At 31.7% G+C, this 23,705-nt stretch overlaps 1 protein-coding gene across 3 annotated transcripts in view; it reads left to right on the top strand.

Moving 5' to 3' along the window:
- LOC106684402 (WD repeat-containing protein 47) overlaps nt 1-23,705 on the top strand; it is a 353,715-nt gene that overhangs the window by 2,460 nt on the left and 327,550 nt on the right. The window contains exon 1 of one of the 3 annotated variants that reach the window (XM_014426460.3): nt 5,066-5,144. The exons of 1 other annotated variant lie outside the window; for it this stretch is intronic. In XM_014426460.3, the coding sequence (XP_014281946.1) occupies nt 5,092-5,144 (53 nt within the window). In that variant the 5' untranslated portion in view covers nt 5,066-5,091. Of the gene's footprint in view, nt 1-5,065; nt 5,145-22,726; nt 22,890-23,705 lie in introns of those variants that run through there. One more of the 3 variants, XM_014426463.3, reaches the window with a different exon arrangement.

A 23,705-nucleotide genomic window follows, 5' to 3' on the forward strand; every position in this document is an offset into this window, starting at 1 on the left:
CATACATACATACATACCTATCTATTAGTTTTTTTTTTTTTTAAGAATGAGAAAAAAATATTTCCGATGTATTAAATGAGTTGAGGTGTATACTGGAAAAGTTTGTCAGGTTTGTTTTAGCGTCCTTAAAAAACCTTAAATACAAATGTTCTTATAAATAAAAAAATTGAAATTTTTGGATGGATTTATTTTCTTCCCTGATATCCACATTTTTATCAATTTGTTTCATTATATGACCTATATTTTTAAAAAATTTATAATTCCTAATGGTCAAAAACTAGAGAATTATATTTATTGAAGAGGGGACACGGTAGCCCCGAAACCTCAAACAAATAAATAAATAATAATAAAAGAGATAATTATATTTGTTGAAAACATTGTGATTTTGTTTAAAGTTTTTGACTTTTAGGCGTTATAAATTTTAAAAGCTGGATAGCTAAAGGTTTCTGTAGAATCTTTAGATGTTATAAGATCCAAATCGGTTGTAGTGGGGAAGGGTTTCTCACATCTCTATGTTGTGTTGACACCCTGAACAAGGCTAGATTTTAAACCATTTGTGTGTCATAATCGAAAATTTTAGTGATCCTGAAATAGAGAACATTTGATACATTTTTGGAATGAAATAATTTAATTATCGACCTTTCTGATGGAGGGGGGGGGGTCTATTCATCTATTTATTATGAGAACAGCAGCGGTTTGAAGTCTATTAAAATACATTTATATATGTTTACAATGTTGCTTACAAAATATTAAAATTTGTTTTTAATGTTTCAGAAACAGTTTAGTCCCAGTTAAACCAAATTTGAAGGGTCGGTATTGTTTCTTAAACTACGTGATTTACTTTAACTTGGGTGTTTCTACTTGTTTGAGAACCAATATTATCCACGAAAATCCGCCGTTCTAAAATCAAATTACGTACACAGATCTTACATGACCCAATAGTTGTTTGTACGGATGGGAAGAAGAACTCTCTAGGTTTCCTACAACATCGAAATCCTACATCTAAACTCAAGACGAGATACCGAGCTTACAAATGAATAATAACATATTGATTAAAAAAAAAAAAAAAAAAAATTGAACTTCTCAGAATTGGAAATAAAATAAATATTTTTTTTTTGTTTTCGATAATATTTTGAACATAAAATTAATATGGAGTGCTGAATAAAAATTTGCTAATAGTTTTGATTTAACATCTTAAATATAAATATAGTTTATTCATTAATTTTTTAATATTGAATTGAGCCAAACCCAAGTGATATATTGATTAAAAAAAAAATTGAACTCCTCAGAATTGAAAATAAAATAAATATTTTTTTTTTTGTTTTCGATAATATTTTGAACATAAAATTAATATGGAGTGCTGAATAAAAATTTGCTAATAGTTTTGATTTAACATCTTAAATATAAATATAGTTTATTCATTATTTTTTAAATATTTAATTGACCCAAACCCAAGTGTAACCTTTGAATAATATCATTTAACCTATTTTGAAAAAGAACAACTCATATTTTGATCGTAAAACCATGTTGATATCATTTTCCTAACTCAAGTTATATTTTAAAAAAATGGACAGACAAATAAAAAAAAAAAAAAAGATTTTCAAGTAAAATCGTACAATAAATAGAATATAATAGTTTTCCAGCTGTCTTATATTCCAGTTGTATTATATATACAACAAAAACCGTTTGTAGGTTTCTGTATTAGGTATTACGGATACTGTAGGGACCTTGCTCTGTGTTCATTTTTAAGTTATATCTGTTTAAAATTTTTGATTAAGTATTGTGGGTGCAATATAGCCCTGCCCTTGACCATTTATTGTGTCACATAAAAATTAATTATTAAAGTTTTTTCTAATTTTAACAATGGTTTAAAAAATTGGAAAGAGCTTAAATTAATACTTTAATTTATTAAAAATTAGTAATAAATTAAAGGTTAAATAAGTAAATATCTTGAGAGAAAGAACAATAGGGTGTTTAGCCTCCCTCTATTTATATTACAAATTCAAATATAAAGTCCAAATTGTAATATATTGTCTCAATCAAAAATGTAGGGTGAAAAAATTAGGAAATCTAGTCAGTAGTTATACTAAGGCTCATGTTTTAGGTTGTTAGTTCAAATAAATCATATTTCACCCATAAAATATCATATTGCTTAACTCTAATTGTATTAGCAATTGCTGAATGTATTTTAATTGAGAGTAAGTAAAATATTTGGAAAATATTATAGTATACTTTTTGTCGTCGTCGCACATGGTTTTATATCCTAAATAAACCATTAAACGTGTAATTTTAGATTTGAATTCATGTTATGATACTTATTTTCGTTAATTTTATTTATCATATATTTGTGATCCACTATACTTTAATTTTGTATTATACAGCTTATAATATGAGTAATAATACCGTGTAAAATTGCTCTAAATTTATTATATTGCGTTTATTCCACGTCTTTAATAGTACTAACATCGTCGATTTATTTATTAACTTTTTTTCACTTTTGAGGTTTCAAGACCCACTCTAAAAAGAATTCGCATATTCGAGGCCGGATCAAGCCATATAGGCAATGTGGATTTCGGGACCCGTCTCCAAAATTGACATTGTCTAGTTTATAATACAAAACTAACGGAATCTAATCAGTAATGCCAATCTAAATAATACAAGTACATGTAGTTAATATGGAATAAGTTCTGAAATTGTATTGAAACTTAGCCAATTATTGCTGATATTGGTAAGGTCAGGGCAGTTGTTTGTGTTGCCAATTCAATTGAGTTTTGATCAAGAGAAAAAATAATTATGTACCTTATAAGCTTATTAGGTGATTTTCTTTACTCCTTTAAAAATAAACCTGTACTATTTGAAAGGAAACCAATTACTTCAACTTATATTTCTCTTGGGCCTCGAGGTCTCTCGGAGGCGTGATACTGTCAATTGCCTATATTGATAATCCGGCACTGCACACAGATCTGCCAATGAATGTAATTTTAGACAAAAATCAGAATTAATCATTAAATTATTCGTTTATCAAATCAGATCAACGTTGGAGAACATAAATTAAGCAATAAGAACATTTTCCCCATGTTTTTCTTGTCACTACAATTTACTAAAATCGTTATGATTATCAGCTGGACGAGAAAACCGTCTTAAAATAAATTTTCTTCAATTGGGTTCAATGATGTAATAGTTATAACTTTCTCTGATTGTTGGCAATCCACGTTTTCATTAAATCAAATGTTTTTGACTCCTCAGTTTTAAAAAAACAAATATTATTGTTGGAGTTAATTTCTACTCTTATTTATAGAAACAATCTCGAAATAGGCACATTAAATATATGATGGTCAGGGTTGCGGTAAAAAAAGAACAAATAGTTTTTAACTATTTAATGCCCGACGTTTCGCCCCACTTTGCAGGGCTTCATCAGGTCTGTTCAAAGCGATAGGTTAAACAGACCTATTTATTTTATTTTTGTTGACATTTAGATAGTACTATTTAGACATTTTACTTCCATCAGATATTTTTATTGACAATATTCCACTTACTCAATTGTAGTTGGGAATATTAGCGGATACATATGGGAAGCTATCTCTCCTCTATAGAAAACTCCTCTACAAAAAAAGAAAATTTCATATTTTATCCTCCATATTTTTATTCTGAACAGAACAAGATTTGTTGTATAATGTAACAAATAGGATTAAAATTGACTATTGTGTATCTATTTAACAAGAATGATTATATATACCATCCGATGATACTTTCTGCAGTTGTCTAAGTTTTAGAGGGTCATCTATTAGGCTTTTGAGATTTAAAGGAATAGTTTTTCTTTTTTTTATCTTCGGGGTTATCGGGTGCTCTATTTTACTGCGGTTATGGTGGCGTTATCCTGTTTGCCGTAGGCAATACTTCCTTCGAGTTTTTCCTTATCAACTCCTTCGTTGAATACAGGTCCCATCTTACCGATTCGTTAATCCCCTCATAATGATTTGCTTACAACTGCTTCCTTCAGTAATTTTCCATCATTCGTGTTGTTTCTGTCTGTAATTTCTTATTATACTATTGAAAATTGGTGGACGTCGGTGTCACTACACTTACAATCCCAAAATTGAATTAAAAATATCCAATCCATTTTTGGTCCTTCTCAGAGAATAAGGTGCCAATTTTCTATTAATTTGGCACCATAGTCTCAGGTTACTCCTGGTTTAGTCCTCGTTAATCCACACTCGCAATTAATTTTTCAAATTTAGGTCCTACCATCAATATACAATTCCTTAAAAATGAGGGTGCGACGAAAAGTCCTTATAACTATTATGTTTTTTTTAATTTATTTATTTTTTATTTTATGTAGTATAAAGTCTCATTAAGGTTTTTAGTTGGGACTTAGCGAGGTATGCGAGACAATCTAATTTCATTTTTGTATATTTTCCCATCTTGACGGATACTTCTGTGTAACAGATAAAGTTATTTTTCCCGAGGGTGTCCGAAGCTCTAGAGAAGTCTCTCTGTACAAGCATTGAGCCCAAAAATACACATATTTAATAGATTATAAGTGGAGAATATGGTCGGGAGAGGGGTATGTGGTCAGCAAAAAAGAAACAAAAAAATATTTATATTTAATAATTAAAAAATATTTTTGTTTGTGTTTTTATATTGACCACATCCCCCGGCCATCTACTTCTATCTACAGCTCATTAATGGATTATAAATATACACAGTATACTGTGCAGCTCAGTTATTGTTTGATAAAATTTCGTCCCAGAATAAAAATTGTTTTTTTTTTTCATTTTTGTTGTTGAATCCATGAATGTAGTTCTCACATTTGGAATTTGAAGAAAATGTTCCTACGAGATGTATCGGTTTTGCTTAGAGATATCGTTAGGGTTGTTTCATTTTACACAATTAATATTCATACTGTCAAGGTGTCCCCGCCTGACTCAGAATTAGCTCAATACGATATCGCTTAAATAAACATAATATAAGGATCATTGACATTGACCCCTGGCTGGCGGGTAGTGTGTCGTGTGAGCCACGGCTGGGAACTGGTTTGTGAGAAGCTACTCTGCTACCTGCTTCGCTCCCAGTCATGTCAACTCCTCAGGGATGGTCACCTCTTGGATATACGATGAACCAAAGAAAGTCGACCAGAATGCAAGGTACTCTCTTGAATATCCTTTCTTTTTTTCTCTCTTATATCGTTAGTTTGGTCTAAGGTTAACTTTTATATCGATTATGGAAAAATAAAATACTGGTGTTTCATAACCTTCCTTTGTTTAGACGTATTCACCTAGTCCTGTTCCTCTACCGGTGTCTATTTCCTTAAATGATCGTATCAATGAATCCGTGACTCAATAGTTTGCAAACAGAACATGGTCATTATATTATGGCAGCATTGTCAAATGTATATACAGATAATTAATACAAAGAAAAGTTGTCACATGATGTTTTTATTTTCAAGCCTCTTCTTTTTTCTTTATTTAAGGTGGATTACAGAAACCTATTGATGAATTTGATTATGTATATTCTATATGTGATAGACTATTGTGTGTCTAAATAACAGTAATGATTCGGTATAGATATTCATATTTTCTATGATTGTTTAGTATTTCGAGGGCCGCTTAGTCGGCTTTTGTGATTCAAAAAAATTGTTTTTTATAATCTTCCGGGTCACTAAATGCTCTATTTTTCCCGCGGTTGTGCCAAGTTTATCGCCGGCAAAACTTCCTTGGAGTGTTTCTTTATCCAGGTCAAAAAAAAAAAAACCTGTCTGTTAAAACAAAAAATCTCCCTACATCTTGGATATTTTCAGAATACGTCAGATATTTTTTTGTTTAAAAATCAATAATAGGATAGGAACCTTTATTTATTGATAATTGAGGAGGTAGTATGGTTGGTGATAAAGATAAACTCCAAAAAATATTAAAATCTCTATATTGTATACTCAGATTTCGGTCCATATTACATACCTTCTTTAGTCCATATAACATGCATATGTATTTACATTGAACATTTTGTATCTATTTAATATCTGTAATTTGTTATTCAGTATTTATTTAACAATTAGATACTAAATTCATAGCAGTTTGATAATTGAAAATGATAATTGAAGGAAAATTTTAATTAATAAAAGGAAATAATGGGTTTTATTTTTTTCTTTCGTTATTTACAAATTATTAATAAACTTTTTCTTCTTAAATTTGTGTTGTATTCACTAAATAATTTATATTTCTATTTAAATGTTTTGATCATTTATGAAAAAATTCGAAATAAATTGGTTATTTGTTTTTCCCTAAAAACAAATGAACCAAATGAAATCTAAACTTAAACAAACATTAGTTTCAGGACATAGAACATATTTTTAATTCAGATATTTTTGGTCTTATTTTTTATTCTTTATGCGCTAAAGTTTGATTTGAAGAATACAATTTCTTTTCAAAAATAAATCAGATGGTAACTTAATACTTTTGTTTTCTTTCAACTTTGTTTTATGGTTCTGATTTATTAACTTATTAGGTCAGGTTGGACGCATGTTGAAAATCTGATTTTATCAATTATTTTTAACATTCCTTTGACAATACTATTTTATTTACTTTGTGTTTATTATTTTTAAAAGCTATTTTTAGAGGATGAAATAATAATATATTTATAGGCTAAAATAAAGTGTGATTTTTCTGGACCACAAAGGCAGCTCACTCGTGAAACTGCAGTCGTAATCTATTTAGTATACACCATTAGTAGTAATTTCGTTAGATATTTTGGGGCCATCGACCATATTTGGTAGTATTAATGCATGAAATTGGCACAAACGATTTTATTTAATAACAGCTTCAGCTGGTCGCTCTAATTCTATTGTTTTAGCGGTATGGTTGTGTTTTCGTAATCCTTATTTGGTCAATGTACTGCAACAATCATAGGCATGCGCACGGAATGGAGGACGGGTACTATGGGAGTTAGGCACCTTCTAATGAGTATCAGAAGTATTTTAATAATTATAGGATGATTAACAAAATTAACTTTATGTTACGCAAAAGAAATAATAGTATGGATATACTGATTAATAGTGAAAATGTACCTACAAATCAAAGATAAAATTTATACAAAGGATAACATTTGTTGGTCAATTAAATAAATTGAGATGAGGTGAGAATTCTCTTTTGAAATTAATTAAGTCTTGATTTTGATTCATGCTGCTTTAAGTCATTTTGAAATAGGCTTACTTGTTAAGTGAGGTAATTGAAGTCTGCTTTCATTTCTTCCTCAGCTCATCCTTTTGATTAGTCCCTGTTGATCGTGTCTTTGATTAATCATACTTAAATGCTGGTGAAAAAAATTAAAGGCTGAGAAAAATGACTTCACTTGATAGGCATCCCTTGTCCCTGGTAGATCTTCTCTCGTTCCTGACAATCTCTTCCCGGGTCTTGTTTTTCCATGTACCTTGGGGTAGCAGTGTTATTGTTTATTTATTGTTGTATATGAGATTACATTACATGCATGGTATAGTTTTTATAGTTCATGATGATATTTTCATTATAAACGATATATTTTGATAGTAAATGATGCTGATATTTTATGTCGTTCAAGGTGTGATATCTCGTAAGTTTGAGAAAAAAAGTTTGGCAACAAAAAATAAAATTAATGCTTCATTCCAGAGACATCTTAATAGAATTCATGAAGTCAGAGAATACGATGTATTCTACATAATGATGGTTGAGACGAGCTCACTTTAGTATGATGCATTGCTTGATATATCTTTAAGTACATACAGAAATCGTATTGTTTGTTTTTAGCTTAAGCGATGAAATTGTGGCTATTTATTTATTCTTAAATGTCTTATAATTTTTCGAAAAAGAATAAAAACCTCCAAACAATTTAATATGGTTATTCTTTCTTGAAAATGTCTAATTGTAAATAATTAAATAATTATTTTGGCTTCTTGACTTATTTTCTTCGTTTCGAATTTTCGGCACACAGTGCGCCAACTGACAGCTACAGGACCGGTTCCGTTATTTACCTTAGTTATGATTAACCTTAACATTATAGGTGAGTCAAATTATGTTTTGTCAGTGTTCAAATTTGTGAGGTACAGATTGATATATAGTGAAATACATTTGGATGGAATCGACCAATATAAAAATTAAAATGTATCGAATCTGGAAGAAGTGAGAGTAGGGAAAGTATAAACTTACCTGAATGTGAGAGTTTTACCCTTTGTCGCTTTGGACTTAACGTATTAAGGCTGATTTCTACTGTTAGTTTCTACAGTATTTCTTAGCACCTGTGCCAGTATTTGTGCTTTGATTGATTGGTTGTTCAGTGATCTACATCTTTTTATGAACATCATATTTAAACTCTAGTGCTTACAAAAAAAAAATAGATCTCATGAGTTGTTTGATTTTGGTTTGAGTATTTAGCCGTAAATTAGTTGATACGACCAATGTATTTATGTAGAAATAAGGTGTTCATGTGTTTTAATTTTGCCATGAACTATATAGAGCTAAGCTTAAAAACAAGCTTTGAGTAATGACAAATTTAGTCTACTTGGTCGACAGTGCAATTAAATATATGACCTTGACCCTATGGTTGTACGAGGGTAAATATAACTCTCTATTATGCTTTATAGAAAGGCAGATGTTGTAAATACTAATATATGATTGGTTGGAAAGGGGAATACGCTACGATGGAGAGTTAACCATTTTAATCAAATTTGTTTTGGCAATGCTAAATGAAAAAATATTGGATAAGCGTTACGGGATTTGTTGTTTTAATGAATGAGCTCTAGGAGTTAAAAAAAAAAAGTTTTAAAGCATGCTTTAACGTTTTGTTCATAATTTTTACTGTTATTGTTCTGCACATACAAAGATAAAAAGAACACACATTTACACATTTTGTGTGTAAAATGAGAATAAAATACATTCGAGAGAGATTTATGAAGTGAGGATATAAATAAGTTCAAAAAAACATGTCACTTCAAAAAAAGTAGTTCAAATAAATTTTTATGTATAAATTATATTTTTGTACAGTTTATTTAAATGAATCGAATTAAATTAGGAAAATTATTGAATGGTTCTATCAGAATAACTATTTTGTTTTATTTATTTTTGAGTAATTTTTTTTTATAGTTATTAGTCATAAATCAACTATTAAATATTCTTCTAGTTAATCACAGTCAAGATGTAGGTGCTTCTGTATTTCGGCCAGGCCATGTTGAACGATCCCCGCTCGAATCCTGCCACGCAGTCGTGTTTTTTTAGGCCAAAATTAATTCGCAATTATCTTGATGAAAAACTGGTAAGCTTTTTTTTCAAGGTGAGAGAAACCTCGTTTGATAGACGCTTCCTGGGCCGCTTCTGTATAAAATTGAGATGATCGCACTTCTGCCTGCCAATTTCTGTGCATTAACATATAGCAATTTGCCGGATTTGAAATTTATATCATTGTCCACAGTATTTTGAAAAATTGCATCGTAGGACTTAAAACAGTTCGAAACACGATGTTCATTATTATTATTAATAACACTTGTAGGAATCCATTAAAAAAAAAAAAAATATTATACAACTGATAATTTTTGATGGTACACTACTAGAATAATTCAAGATGTATATTTGTATTTTCTAACGGAAGAAGTTTATTTGTATACTTTCTGTGATTGATGCTATATACCAATACTTATATTATTGTTCGATACTGATATTAAATATTGATTATTTGTTTTTAGTCTCTCGGGAAATATACCGTATAGGGTTTCAAAAAAAAGTTTTTTTATTATTGTGAAGGCTTAAGAGTGTAATATATTTTCGATATATTAGCATTTCTTAGTTGCTGCATAGGAAACCCACTGTTCCTAGTTACCGTTATGAAGGTTGTACTATTTTCACATTTCTTCTCATATCAACTTTCCAATGGCTAATTTGCCATAAGGGAAACTCACAGAAGCTTGTGAAGAGTGAGGCTTTTGTACTGTTTTCGTTCTTTTCTTTTCCTTTGTCAGGCTTTTCATGTTTCTAATCTGATCTAGATATTTCTAGAATCAAGAATCTTGGCGAATTCTTATAATCTATCATTAGATGAGTTTAAATAGTCGAAGATCATGCTATTATCAACGTTTTCGAGTAAAGTAAACAAAAAAAAAAATCTGTATCGTTACAACCAATGAAAGGTCAGAGATTCAGTTCTTTTACTTGACCAACGGTTGTGCAAGGCGATGATTAGGTCAGAATGATGCACGACCGCCGATTTTTGCACGACCCCCTCCAATCGGGGATAATTCACTTTATGAGGCTGGGTAGACCACGGAGGGCTCCCAAATTCACCAGGTTGGCTTAACAGAATAAGTAATTATTTACCACAGCCGGATTCTAACTCTGGTCCTTTTAGTTATTAGTACACTGCCTTATCAATGGACTATTCTGCTCCCTATAGTAAAAAAGTATTTCCTTAAATTGATTTTTATTTAGGTTTTGTAATTTTTAGGGTATTTCTACTTTATTATTGCTTAGATTTGCTTCTGGTAAAAAAATTTGGATTTTTTTTTAATGAATACGTCTTATCTTTATTGAAATAGTCTGCGAGGAAGGGCTTAGTGTAAAATTAAGTCGCTAAATTGTTTTTTTAGTATTTTTAATATTGTCTCAATAATAATTTAACTTTGGATAAATGATTAAGAGTAGAATTTAGATTTTCGTTAAGTATTTTTATATTTCTGCCATGTATTTACAGAAGATAAATGTTAAAATTTTGCAACGAGAAATATTATTTAAAAGTACTTTCAATTCTATTCTAAATTGTTTTTAAATTTGAGTAAGTCAATCTGTCTACTGAAGGGCTCATTTGAAAAGGAATTGTCACATTGTAATGATATAGAAATATCTTTTCTGAAACGAGTGGGAATTAATTTCTACTCAAAATATGGGTTGTAAATGAAAGTTATGTGATGCGCGCAAAGATCCAGGTTTCTTTTCTAATAAAATTATTCCTGTTAAAAGCAATATTACTAATCAGTTTATTAAGTTTAAACCATTAAATTTACACTTGTTTATTCGTTGAGTTCCTGAAATCTGTGAAGTTTATCAATTTCAGAAAGGAAGCTGGCGGCCGCTTGAGTAATTAAGGCATGATTCTAATTGTTACGGTTTGGTGCCCAGGTCATTGCTCGCCTTATGTTAGATCCAGAACTCTCTGTTAATTCATGTAGCTCTTTCATTATTCTTTAACTCTAATAAATCATCTCGAACCTTATTAAAATGAAAAGCTTCTCTGAGGAAGCACTCAGTATAAAAATCAACAAATATGAGAAGCATATTGATAAATGTTTTCTTACAATCTCGGTTTTTTTGTGTTTTGAAAAAATTGATAAATCACTGTTTTTAGTTTGTTTATGTGCACTTTATAAAATTCTGTCTTGTTAAAAATTACGTTTGTTCATTGAAGTTTATTAATTTCCGGCGGGAGGGTCTTAAATGTTGGCGTGGTTCTCCTGTTTTTTTTTTTAAATTGGTTCTTCAGAAGATAACCACTTAAAAATTTTGTACGAGACGGAGAAAAGACTGCACTTTTGGAATAAAATAAAACTTAACGAATCCTAAGGATCTACGCCGATACCACTAATTGTTGTTTCCTTTAGAAGTTCCCAAACTATTCGTTGCGGCACCCATGTCAGACTAAAAATAATGCCGCAGCACCCTTCGTTGATCTAAACAAAAAGTGGCACAATTATCCTTAAAGAGGTTGAATATTTAGAAAAATACTGAAATGCTATTTTAATTTCAGTTTATGCTTTGCGGCCTGAGAGATGCTCGGGACACTCCTGGGTGCCGTGGTATCCAGTTTAGGAACTCCTGGATTACACATATTTGGTGAATAGACAGCTGCCCCAACAAAATCTGCCAAATTAGTCTTAACCCAGTCTCACTTTTGACCTGCCTCTTAGACGTTTACCAGTTGGTTCAGCACTTAACTTTTCCCCTCATGTTTCCGTTACCAAGCCCAACAACTTTACACTCCTACTTAATTCGCCACTGTGTTATCAGCTCAATTATGATTACCAGGTACAGTTCACGAATTCGGCGTTTTGTAGCCTTTTAATTTTTTCAGTTCTCATCCTTCTTTGAACCAAGTATTTTAGCAATACTTTACTTTCAAAAACGTTTAAGGCACTGTTTCCCCCTTAATGTTTGAGTCCACATTAAGCATCCGTGAAGAACAATCTAGCATGTCCTGCCCTTGACCTAGCCATGATTTTCTCATCAATTTTTTCTTTTCGTTATTCTCCTATATTAGTATCAACGAAATTATTGCAATTTCTGCTGATTATATATTTCGTCTTTCTAGAGTTCAATTAGTATTTTCAAGCACAGACATTTAACTTTTTAAAATAATGTTTTCACTAAAACTGTGGTTCACCCCCTGTTGGGGTTGTTGGGGCTGTTTTAAAATAAATGAGATTTAAAAAAAAAAAATTAAAGCAATATTCTGTGAATGAGAAGGCCAAGTATTATTATTTATTTATTACCCTACCCTACCTGTTAGGTTTTTCATTGCTGCGAACACCCGTAGCATCGGGAAGCAGGCATACCTGCGTTACCACCCATTGCTGCAATCAAAACAATTTACATTATTATTTGTATAGCTGTGCACACAGCCTGCTATTCTATAAATTGTCCTTTTGTCCTTCTGGTGGACCGCATACCGTTTAATTTTATAGCTTAGTGGACCGCTGACTTTTCTGGGTTGGGAACCTCTGCACTCAAAGGTTTAAAGCTTGTGGGTTATTAAAAACGTTTTTCGACCAACTCTCTTATTTTTCGACTCTAAGTAGTTGAGTCTAAGATTACCATTTAAATGTACACCTCATTTCATGTCACCAGGAAGACAATGATCAACACTGGTAGTCTATTTCATTCAAACCCCGATTGCGCATTTCACTAAAAAACATGCATCAACCCTCGGTAGTGGTTTACGATCCCTCGGGTTTGTCTCAAGAAAACGGTCCCCTACTTAATCATGTATTACCCTTACGATAGTGAGCTTTTTGCTATATCCAGTTCTATAATACCTTTTCGACATTTCTCATAAAATTTAAAAAAAAAAGAAAAAGGTATGTTTAAAAGGACTGTCAGAACTCCACTAAGGTCTAAGGTATTGCTCGTCGTTGTCACTCTGAGTAAGTGATGTGGAATAGAAAGAAACTCTTTGAATATTTTTGTTTTTAACTTTAATCAGATAATAATTAATTTGAGTACATGTTTTACAATTACCATAGTTGGTAATATTGGTTGTTACTAATATATTCTTTTGTTGGATGAACATTCTGTTTTAGTTGTAGTAAGTTCATAGTAATATTCACAACGATAGTAAGCTTATAGTTACACTTACAACTAAAGTGAAAAATTGTGTTTCTTATCTCTCAAATCCAATAAAGTTATAATGGAATTGAAAAAGTAAAAAACCGAAAAGAAATATTTTAAACTATTTTATAATAAAAAATATGTAAGACACTATAATTATTTAAATTCATCTCCTAAGTCTGGAATGGAATGTCCTATTATGTAGAGAATGCGGAGGTGGTTTTCATGGGCCTTGAATTTAGTAGAAAATACCATTCCTTTGCCATACATCTTATGTATTTATTGGCTATTAATTTAATTGTCAGTAAAGATGTTTGACAAAGTAATGAGAATTTCAGCTTAAACGGGTGATAATGCAGTTGCCTTTTGCTTAAAAAAAAAAGAAACATTGTCTATAAGGCCATTCATTAGAAAAAGATGAAATAATACCATATTTGGATAAATGCATACTAATCTTAGGCGACAAAGGGTAGAAGTGCAGGAATGAACCCAATATAATTTAACTTCTGTAATACGATTGAATATTACTGATTGAAAATTAAAAAAAAAAAACCCAGCGAAATGGGTGGGAAACGCTTTTGAAGAAAAATGCCACAGAAACCAGGCAAGGAACAATTATAAAATTACAAGAGGAAATTTAAAGTTACTGGAGGAAAATTAAAACTTAGACAAAGGAATGAGAATCGGCTAAGGATAAAATGAGTCTTAGATAATTAGTGCATTACATCAGAGGATTTTCCTATCTATACCTTTAAAGACTTAAAAACTGGTAGAAGTATATATAGAGTCTTGCCTAAACATGTTCATTATCATTGCACTGTTTAATTAAAAATCACGATCTTGGACAGGCCAAAGGAAGGAAAATTGGATGATTTTGTAGCAATTTAATGAATGATGGTTAGATATTTTAAATTAATAATTGAAGTATAAAAACTTATAATAATTGATCCTAACACGTGTTTGTGGCATCCTGGGACGATGGACACAAAATGCCCATTTTCGGAATTAAGACGCAAATATGACGTATATATATTTTTATCACGTATCGGCCACTAAGGACCACGTGAATATCAATAGTTAGGCTTCTTTGGGAGTCTTGATTTAGTTTCTTCCTATCGCAGTTTCATGATCCTCGACTGCCTTTCTTTTCTTTCTTCGGACCACTTCCCACCCATTTTTTCTCCTGTTCCAATATTGGTGAGATTTTTCAATGTTTTCGTATACGTATACGTATCTCTTTCTAGACAGTCGGTATTTGAAATTTTAAGTCTCTTTGATTCCTCTCTCATTTGCTTCGTGTATCCTCCCATGTTTTTGTAGCTAAAAATATTTTTAAAGATCTTGTTCAATCTTTCCTCCTTCATCCTCTTCATGTGCTCATAGAACATCTATGATATTTTATTTTATTTTAAACCTATTGCTTTTCTTTCATGTACGAATATTGTCGGTGTAAGATTTACCTCTGGGTTGTAGGAGGGTTATGTTTTACTGCACTATTAGATATTTTTAGTGTTTAGAACCTATTCATACTCTGTCCTAGCACTAAGTAGTATTCATCTTTTCCACATGTTGGTAGAGTCAGCTTTCTTTTAACTCGGCTTCTCACTAGAGCTCTGCTGCACAAGTCACGCGACTAGTCCTGCAATCATTCCCACGGCTTCATGAACACATGTCCAGTATTTTATAGAACTATTGCACTATCAATGAAAATATTTGCAATGAACGGGTTGAATCAGTTACTAATTTTCTCAATTTAAGATCTAAAATGTGTAGTGATAATGTTCAAACATGATTTTGCTTTTCTATTTCAACAAAATTATACAAATCCATAATAATCGAACACATCTGGTACACCTAAGCAAATTGCATGAAAATTACATTGCTAATTTTTTTATTTTAGAATGTATACTGCTCAACTTTAGTCTTCAGTTAAGCCATGGTCATACTAAGCCTATATTAGAATATAAGGCATGTTCCAACGAACGTTTTAGCAGTCAGAAAGCTGGTGAACCCAATTCGCAGCAAAGATTTAGGAACAGAAAAAATCTTGTTGAGCACACACCGTCCAGTTTTCTGACTACAAAGCGTTCATAGGAACATGCCTTATGTTCTAATATGGGCTTAGTTTGAACATGGCTTAGCATTGCTTAGATTTAAAAGAAATTTCGATTTATATGGAATTGCGTGATTGTGTTGGAACGGAAAAAAATAATTATGAACAGAATCTTTACACACTTTAGAAATAAGGAAAAGCAGGAACTGATTCAACCAGTTCATTGCTAATCTAAATGGTAAATCTAGGTGTGCCATAATGTTTGGTGGTTATTATGACATTTTATAATGATCGATTAATAATTATGTTAAAATAGAAAAAAAAAGATTGGAATATATCTGGTGTGTTCACAAATTTTCAAGACTGGGCTCAGAACCAAAAAGTATATTAAACATTTTTGAACAACGAGCTTAAAGTCTTCAATATATGACCCTTAGGGGTCAACACACCGCTTCCAGCGTTATTTCCATGGTTCATAGGTTCCCTGGAACCCCCTTCGCGTGGAAGAGTTTAAGGGACATCGTTGAAGCTGCCACTGGAATCGTCTCTAATCGTTTTCCTCTGCTGGATTCTTTTTAATTCGGGGATACTGAAGTTAGTGGGAGCTTGGTCGGGTCTTTGGGGTGGCAGCGGAACTTCGGCAACTACTTCCAAAACTTATTTTTCCTGTGTCCAGCGCCGAAGATGTGATCCACGATGTTTTTCTCATGATCCAAAAGTTTATTCCTGCGGGACATACTGTCAGAGGTAAGTTTTGCTCCTAGTAAGGGTTCTACACTATAACCATGTGCCTGCTCATACTTCGCTAGCCGCAGCCGAATTTTCCCCACGTTCAAAGTGGCAACATTGCCACTGCCCCGGAATTTTAGCCCAATTTAGCTCTCAGCATCTTCATTTTGTTTCCCCGAATCCAGAGAGATCTGAAAGGGAAGCGATTTGTTCCTAAAAGCCCTTTACGTGTTCCAGGGAGCCTATGAACAATAGAAATAACGCTGGCAGCGGTGTGTTGTAACCCGAAGGTCATATATTTAAAAATTTGAGTCAATTAAATGGCACAATTGAGAATACATTTAGCATTTTGTGTAAGATGATTCTTGTTTCTCTATAAAATTTCTTTTTCTTTATAGAAAAAGAAATTTTATAGAGAAACAAGATATACAATTATAAATATCAATTGATATATCTTGTTTCTCTATAAAATTATTTATTGTTATTTTAAATCTCAAATTTCTTTTGATCCTTTTTTCTCATTCATTTTATTCCTCTTCAGTGTTTCTACTCTCAGGCCATTATCAAAGATACCCTTAAAATCGAAGATACCTTAAATCTGGTATAAGGTTTAATTTTTTTTACTACTATACCCAAGTCGATTTATAAGAATTTATACTTTTATTTCATTTACTTTACTTCACCTTATTTGTTAAAAAAAACTCTTATTGGTTGTATTAGTTCGTCTAAGAGCAGAATATCAACATGATCCAATATATAATACTATGTAATATGAACTAGGTCCATCATTAAATAAGAATTGTGTATTTTATAGAATATTGTTTATTTTACTCAATGTGGCTTATTATGATAAGGTAAAATATGTTTTTAGCACAAATCCTTTAATTATATCATACGAAAAGATAGAAAGAAAATAAAGAATGATGATTACATATAATATTCATAAAATCCTTAAAGTAAATGCATATAAGAAAACAAAAAAATAATTAATGGCCAAAGGAAGACGAAGATTAACGGATATAAAACGTTAATAATGTTGAAGTTATTAATGAGACTTTTACATAGACAGAAAATGACTCTTTGATTGCTATATATTTTTTGTATTACCTAGTTCTCAAAGTGAACCATCTATAAGCCGTGAATACGGAGCGTGTTGGGGCAAGAGTCAAATAGCTTCCGCTTTTGTGCATATTGCTCTATCCGTTGTATCAACTGTTTGTGATCATGTACAATTCATGATGGTGATTCCTGACCTTCTGAATTGATAATCTAATCCCTTTGGCCTCTTCCAAAGGACTTTGTATTTACTCGGGGGCATGTTATCTCTGCGGTCCTTGTATTTCGGACATTCAGATAGTGATCCTATCGTAGGTAGGTAACTGAAATTTGTAGTGTGGATTTTGGTCTTGGCAAGCTCGTTTTGAGGTCCAATGAGATACATCTAGCTTGTGAACCTTCTCACCTCGGTATTGGTTTATTATGTTCTGAATTCAGCCAAAACATTTGTATTGGATAAAGTAAAAAAAATAAAAAACTGCAATAATACCGTAACTAGCAATAATTTACGCTTTAATTTAGTCATAAAATGTTGATCACAGACGCTAACTTCGGCTCTCCCAACAGACTAATTTTATTTTAATATATACGTGACATGGAATTGCACGATATATCCTCAGGATACAATTTATTATTCAATACGTTAGATCACAGCTAATAAATGTGTTGTCAAGATGTGGTATGATAAGAAAGAAAGTCGTTAGGCCATAGAACAATTAAATGAATGAAACGTTATTATTTGGGAATAAAATAATTGAGAACACATGAAAATTTGTTAAATGAACTAACAAACCAAGAGATATTCGAAAATTTATGCGACCGTACATTATTTAATAATGGTACACCATGAAGTGAGAATTATTGTTCTTCTTTAATCTTTGTAGCCATCTTTGAAATACAATGCTCACTGCTCAACCGTGAAGACATAAATAAATAAAGATCGTTAACAGACTTTGCTGTTTTAACGAGATTTTACCGTAAAAATCGCTCTATTTCATAATGACTCAACACGATACTCAATTTTTCTGTAAGATCTACAGATGGTCAGTTTTTTATTTTACAGTATCAGTTATTGCCCCTTTTTTAACGATAATATTGTTCGTTTGGGTCCAGCTTTATGATTTAATAATAAATTAAATTAATTCCAATTCTTACCACCATCTCCATATAATACAGGAGCCCGATGCATAAAATCTAACTTATAAAGATGCCTCTGCAAATAATATTAATTACTACTTGACCAATTTATTGCGACTGGGCACTCATTCGACGCAGAATTTAATATCCTTTAATTAGTTAGATAATAACTTTTTTGGTAGGATCTACTTTTTAGGATTTATATAAGAAAAACCAAAAGAAAGATTTAAAATTACTTTTTTCGTTACTTTATCAAATTAATTAGTTGCTTGGTACGTTTTAGGATCCCCTGAAATAAGTTTCCGTATGAATTTTAAACTCATATACATACTATATTTCAGTTTTGTGGGAAATTTAAAATAATAAAATTCTGTTCTTTGGTTTTCGGTGGTAGATGATAAACTAATTTCCGGATTAATAAGATATGGTACTCTTTCGAGTGCAGAAATAAATGCAGTTTTAACTTCTTATACTACTACGTTGTCACTAGGATTTCTCCTATAACTCCTAATAGGAAAATAGAGAAAAAAAAGATCATTACTTAATTAATAAGAATTTTAGAATCACCAGAATTAAGTGTGGTAGACAAAAACTATTAGAATTATTTGCAGATGTATGTTTTATGGGCTGGGTTTTATGCATCGTGCTCCTGTACTTCACCTGGTTCTGCATAGCAAGGCCGACAACTCCCTCAGCAAGAATAGCCTATTGATTTAGGCCTTAAAAACAACTGGCTGGACAAGTTGAAGTTTCATTTTTAAAGTAATGATTCAACTACTGTCTCTCAAAGCTCACCTTAGATTTCTTTTGCAATTAGTTAACTTCGGGATTTTAAAAGAACCTCATGAAGCATATTCCAGATGTTACTCTAGAAAGCTTGTCGGGTAGAATTCATGGTTCAGTTATACTTACGCTGGGTTTCTTCATGCGAGAAAAGAACTATCAAGTTTTAATTACGCATTCCCCATTGTAAACTAGATATGTCCTTGTGCTGTGATTCTTTTACGGTGAGAAATAGAGCTATTAGTTCAGGCTGTGGGTTCAAGCCGCTCCTTAGCCGGTTCACCCACACTCCTGTCTGAACCGTACTAATTATTTTCTTCGAATATATGATTTTTTTTTTAGTTATCTATTAATTTGTGTTAAATATTTCATTTATGGTGTTATTTTTTAAATAAATCCTTGTTAAAAGCTATGATGTTCCAATATTTCAAGGTTAGAATAATATTAAACATCCATTCTCTTGAAAAAAAAAAATCTTTTGTGAAAGATGTTTATATATTATGTAAATGTATATATAACCCACCCCCTATATACTGCAATAACCCGCCGACAGTGTCTCTTCATCTTCTTCTAAAGTAGATTTTTTTTTTTTTAGGAATTGAATAATTCCTCCGTAACCCAGAACAGCGTGTTTGGACAGAATGCCATGCGTATTTCCTCTGTTGAACATGATCACTTTGTCTTCTTCCTCTTTCAGAACTTATCCTGGTGTATTTATAAATCTCATTGGGCAATTACAGCTGATCTCTAGTCTATCGCGATTTCCAGATTTATAAATTTTACTTTTCTGTTGTTTTAAATACTACATCTGCTGTAGCATTTTTATTTTGGGTCCCATTTTTGAACATCGCGCTTATTTATTAAGTCCCTAGAGGTTCTTCCGTTTTAGGCCTTTTTACTGTTTATTTGGCAGGTTGGTTTAATTGTTTAAAGGCGTCAAAGCTACGTTTTCTCATGATCTGTTGTTTAACTGAGAATAATTCTTAATACCTATAAACTTGGCTCAGGTTATGAAACTGGGAACGTGGCGGGCAGCCTGAAGAGGAAGCCAAGCACCCAGGGGTCCAGTTGTCTGATGTTAACGGTATTTTCTTTCGTTTAACTTCATTCACTACCGTTTTAACAGACCCCCGCCTCCACAGGTCCTAAATATTCCGTAATCCTGGATAAAGTTCATTGTATACAGTTCACATCTACAATTTTCTGATTTAATAAACAATTGGCTATTTTGAATGAAATATTTTGCTTATGTACTTTTCAGAGACTTGACATTATGTTTTTGATTCTGGAATCATATCTTGGGGAATCTCGTGTTTTTCCATATGAAATTTTTTATTATTATTTTTTCTTCAATTTAATGTTTTATTTGAATTGAATGTATTTTTTGGAATTAGTATCATTGTGATGTAAGTGAAGTTTGCTATGTTTTGAAAAATTAAATGTTTTTAAATGTGCTTAAGGGTGATTCTCAAACCACGGGTACTTTTTGAAGTTCCAGATTAATTGTTTCCAAGGCTCGCTAAACACTTATGTTGGTAATCAAATAACCTTGTGAAATATTTTTTTCTGATAGAAACGATTATTTAATTATATTGTAATGGTTAACCAGTTGCCTACTCACCCTGAGCGCTTCGAATTACATTATCATCCATGGTTGTAATATTTCTACATTCACTTAACTTTATTTTCATTCAACTTTCGAGAAAAATGTTTTTCTCTACTCAGGTCTTAATTGAAAGTTTACTGTAATCATTTCAATTGTTATTCAATATACCTATTGCGAACAACATAGCCTTCTCGACCACTTATACCCTTAGAAATTTTAATAAATAGTTTACTATTGTTATGTGTTGTTCTTCCACTTCAAAATAATTCCGATTATAGTCTCCCTTATTAAATATCGACATCAAATAGTGCAGAGAATTATGGTGTTGGCCCGTGGTAGTTGGAGAGAACACTAATCATAGCTGCGGTGAAGACGTGGACCACCGCCAGAGCCTAATGACTGTACGTTGTCCTTGCTGTCCTTTTTCGTTGTACCAGCCAACCTCAGATTTTTTCTTCTTGGTAATACATATTTTTTAAAAATATATAATTTACTGTGCCTATTTCAAGTTCTGTCTATTAGTAACAAATTTATGGTGTAATATACATATTGTATACACAATTAGGTATTTAAAGTATTAAAATGAATTCACAATAAATATGTTTCAATAGGTCAGACAATAAGGAAGTGGGAAAATATGTAGTTACAAAGTATACATGCCCATGCCCAGCCTTCATATTTCTACATTTTTAAAAGTTTTTATGTAAAATTTATTTCTTAGCTGGTACACAACAATGATCTGTGATCTTTTTTTTTAATGTCCCTGTTGATTTATCAATTTTAAAATTCAGTTTAAAGTCGTAATGAAGAGTTTAAAGACTGAGACCGCGAAAATATTAATATAATATAAACATTTAATTTACTGATTAATTAAATTTACTCTTTTAATGTTGCCGTGAGTCACTCCGGTGGGTCCGGAAACCCTTCTGAGGTTCACCTAGCTACTATAAAGTGGGTACGCTTAATTTGGGGAAAAACCTGGTGGTTGAGCGTAATCTTAAACAAATCAACTCCTTGTATAACCATTGGCTTAAAAACATCGGTTTACTTCCTTTTAAGTACTGAACCCCTGACCCTTCATGAGTTGTACCGGTTCACATAAAAAAAAAAAAATAAGAAGGGGTGTTATTATTGTCTTCGCATATTTGGGATTTTATTAAGTAGCTGGGAGAAACGTGTCTTCTATTCCTTACAATCCTCCGAGATGCCTGAAAAGAATATGGCTTCGAGACCTTCTAATGTAGTTTTTGCTAATAATTCGTCGGCAATGTTTCACAATGTAAGACAGTAATGTTTTATACTGTCACTTCAAAAAATAGAAGTTAATATTATTACAGACACTCTAATGAATCTAATATTTACCTTAAAAAATCTGTAATTTGAGAAAAATAAGAATCTTGAGATAGTTAACAGTTTAGTTTGGGGGAAAATGCAGAAAGGACTGTAAAAAAATCGAACTTGTTTCTGTTTTTTTTTTGTTTTTTTTTAGAGGGGGGGGAGGTTCAAATATTTTACCTCTTTCGGAACTAATAAATTCAGGTCTTATTATACTTCTCATATTAATTTTTAAAAATTATAAAAAAAAAAAAATTCTCCTTCCAGATACCAAAATTACACACTGTGCTGGCATGAACTAGTGGAACGTTTCATCAACAGGGCAATACAGAACAATAAAAGACCGAACCTATAACACTTCTTGCCAATTAAAAATTGTACTAAAATTTTACTACTCTGGTTGTATTCCCGTGTTAATTTTTAATCAAAGTCGGACTGAAGGTTCCATTATGAACCTATATATTTTTTATATCGTTGTGACCCGATTTTCTTTTTTTCTTATTCTTATTTTCTGTCTCTCCCCGATCGTCCATCATTGTTAACTCATAGAAGCGGAGGAAGATGGGACATCCTCCTAGAAGAGGGGACCTGAGGGTAGGTCAGGGGGATCGATAGCTACCGGCAAGGATCCCCCTCCAGTTCCCGGCCAGAGACGAGCGGGTACAGAGAGGTTCCAGGGCGGCCTTAGGTAAGAACGGTGACTGGAACACGATAGCTATGGGGAATTTCATCCCCTCGTTTGGCGTATTCTCGTTCTCTGCTCTCTGCTTTCGTTTACTGATCAAGAACAGGTTAGTCTAGTTATTGACTGTTCTTTGCACTCAGCCAAGACTTCTGGGGATATACCACTTTGCTTCAGGTACTGTTCACTCTTTCACATTGCTTAATTATTTCACCAATCTATATTTAAACCCACTGAATTATTAGCCACTGTTATTTATGCGATTAATGTTTTATGTATAGTTTTTTAATTTCAATGGCTATGATAAAAACTGTTGGCCTTGCCCTTGACTTTTTTCCTTGTAAGAACAAGAAGAAAGCGATTTGTCCATCTGGACTTGAAACTGTCTATAGTTTTAAAAACAGTTGCTAGAAATTACATATTAATCACAGTTTTAATTGAATGTATAATTTAATTGTTCTGTGTTTTTGGCCCATTAATCTGTATTTGAATCCTACCGACTTGTTTTCATTAGTTTATTTTCCATAGGATGTTAGAATTGATAGATGTTCTAGCATTATTTATTTACACGATTTGTTGTTTAGTTATATTATGTTCATTAAGAGATCCACTTATATATGTATGTGTGTTTATGTGTGGATCTATAAAATGTATAAACTTAAGATTAATGTGTAGTACTAATGATGATAGTATTTTTTTTTTTTTTACAAAAATATGTAGGTATAGCTTCAATTGTTCTCAAATATCTAGGAATAAATTTATTCGTTTATATTTTCATTAACGAGATCTTATAATTTTGTCATCCTTTGTCCATCTGAAATTTAAGAAACTATTGTGAACAAATTCAGTTTTATCCGAAAATAGGCTATGTGAAATTATTCCATTTTTATTATTTTCAAATATCGAGAATATTCGGAAATATCCAGAAATATATTTCTATTCTATAGAATGGATATTTCTATTCCAGAGAGCAGAAAGATAATATTCTAGGTT

The sequence above is a fragment of the Halyomorpha halys genome, unplaced genomic scaffold, assembly GCF_000696795.3.
Source record: "Halyomorpha halys isolate HHAL.00 unplaced genomic scaffold, Hhal_1.1 Scaffold577.1, whole genome shotgun sequence".
In the NCBI taxonomy this organism is placed as follows: domain Eukaryota; kingdom Metazoa; phylum Arthropoda; class Insecta; order Hemiptera; family Pentatomidae; genus Halyomorpha; species Halyomorpha halys.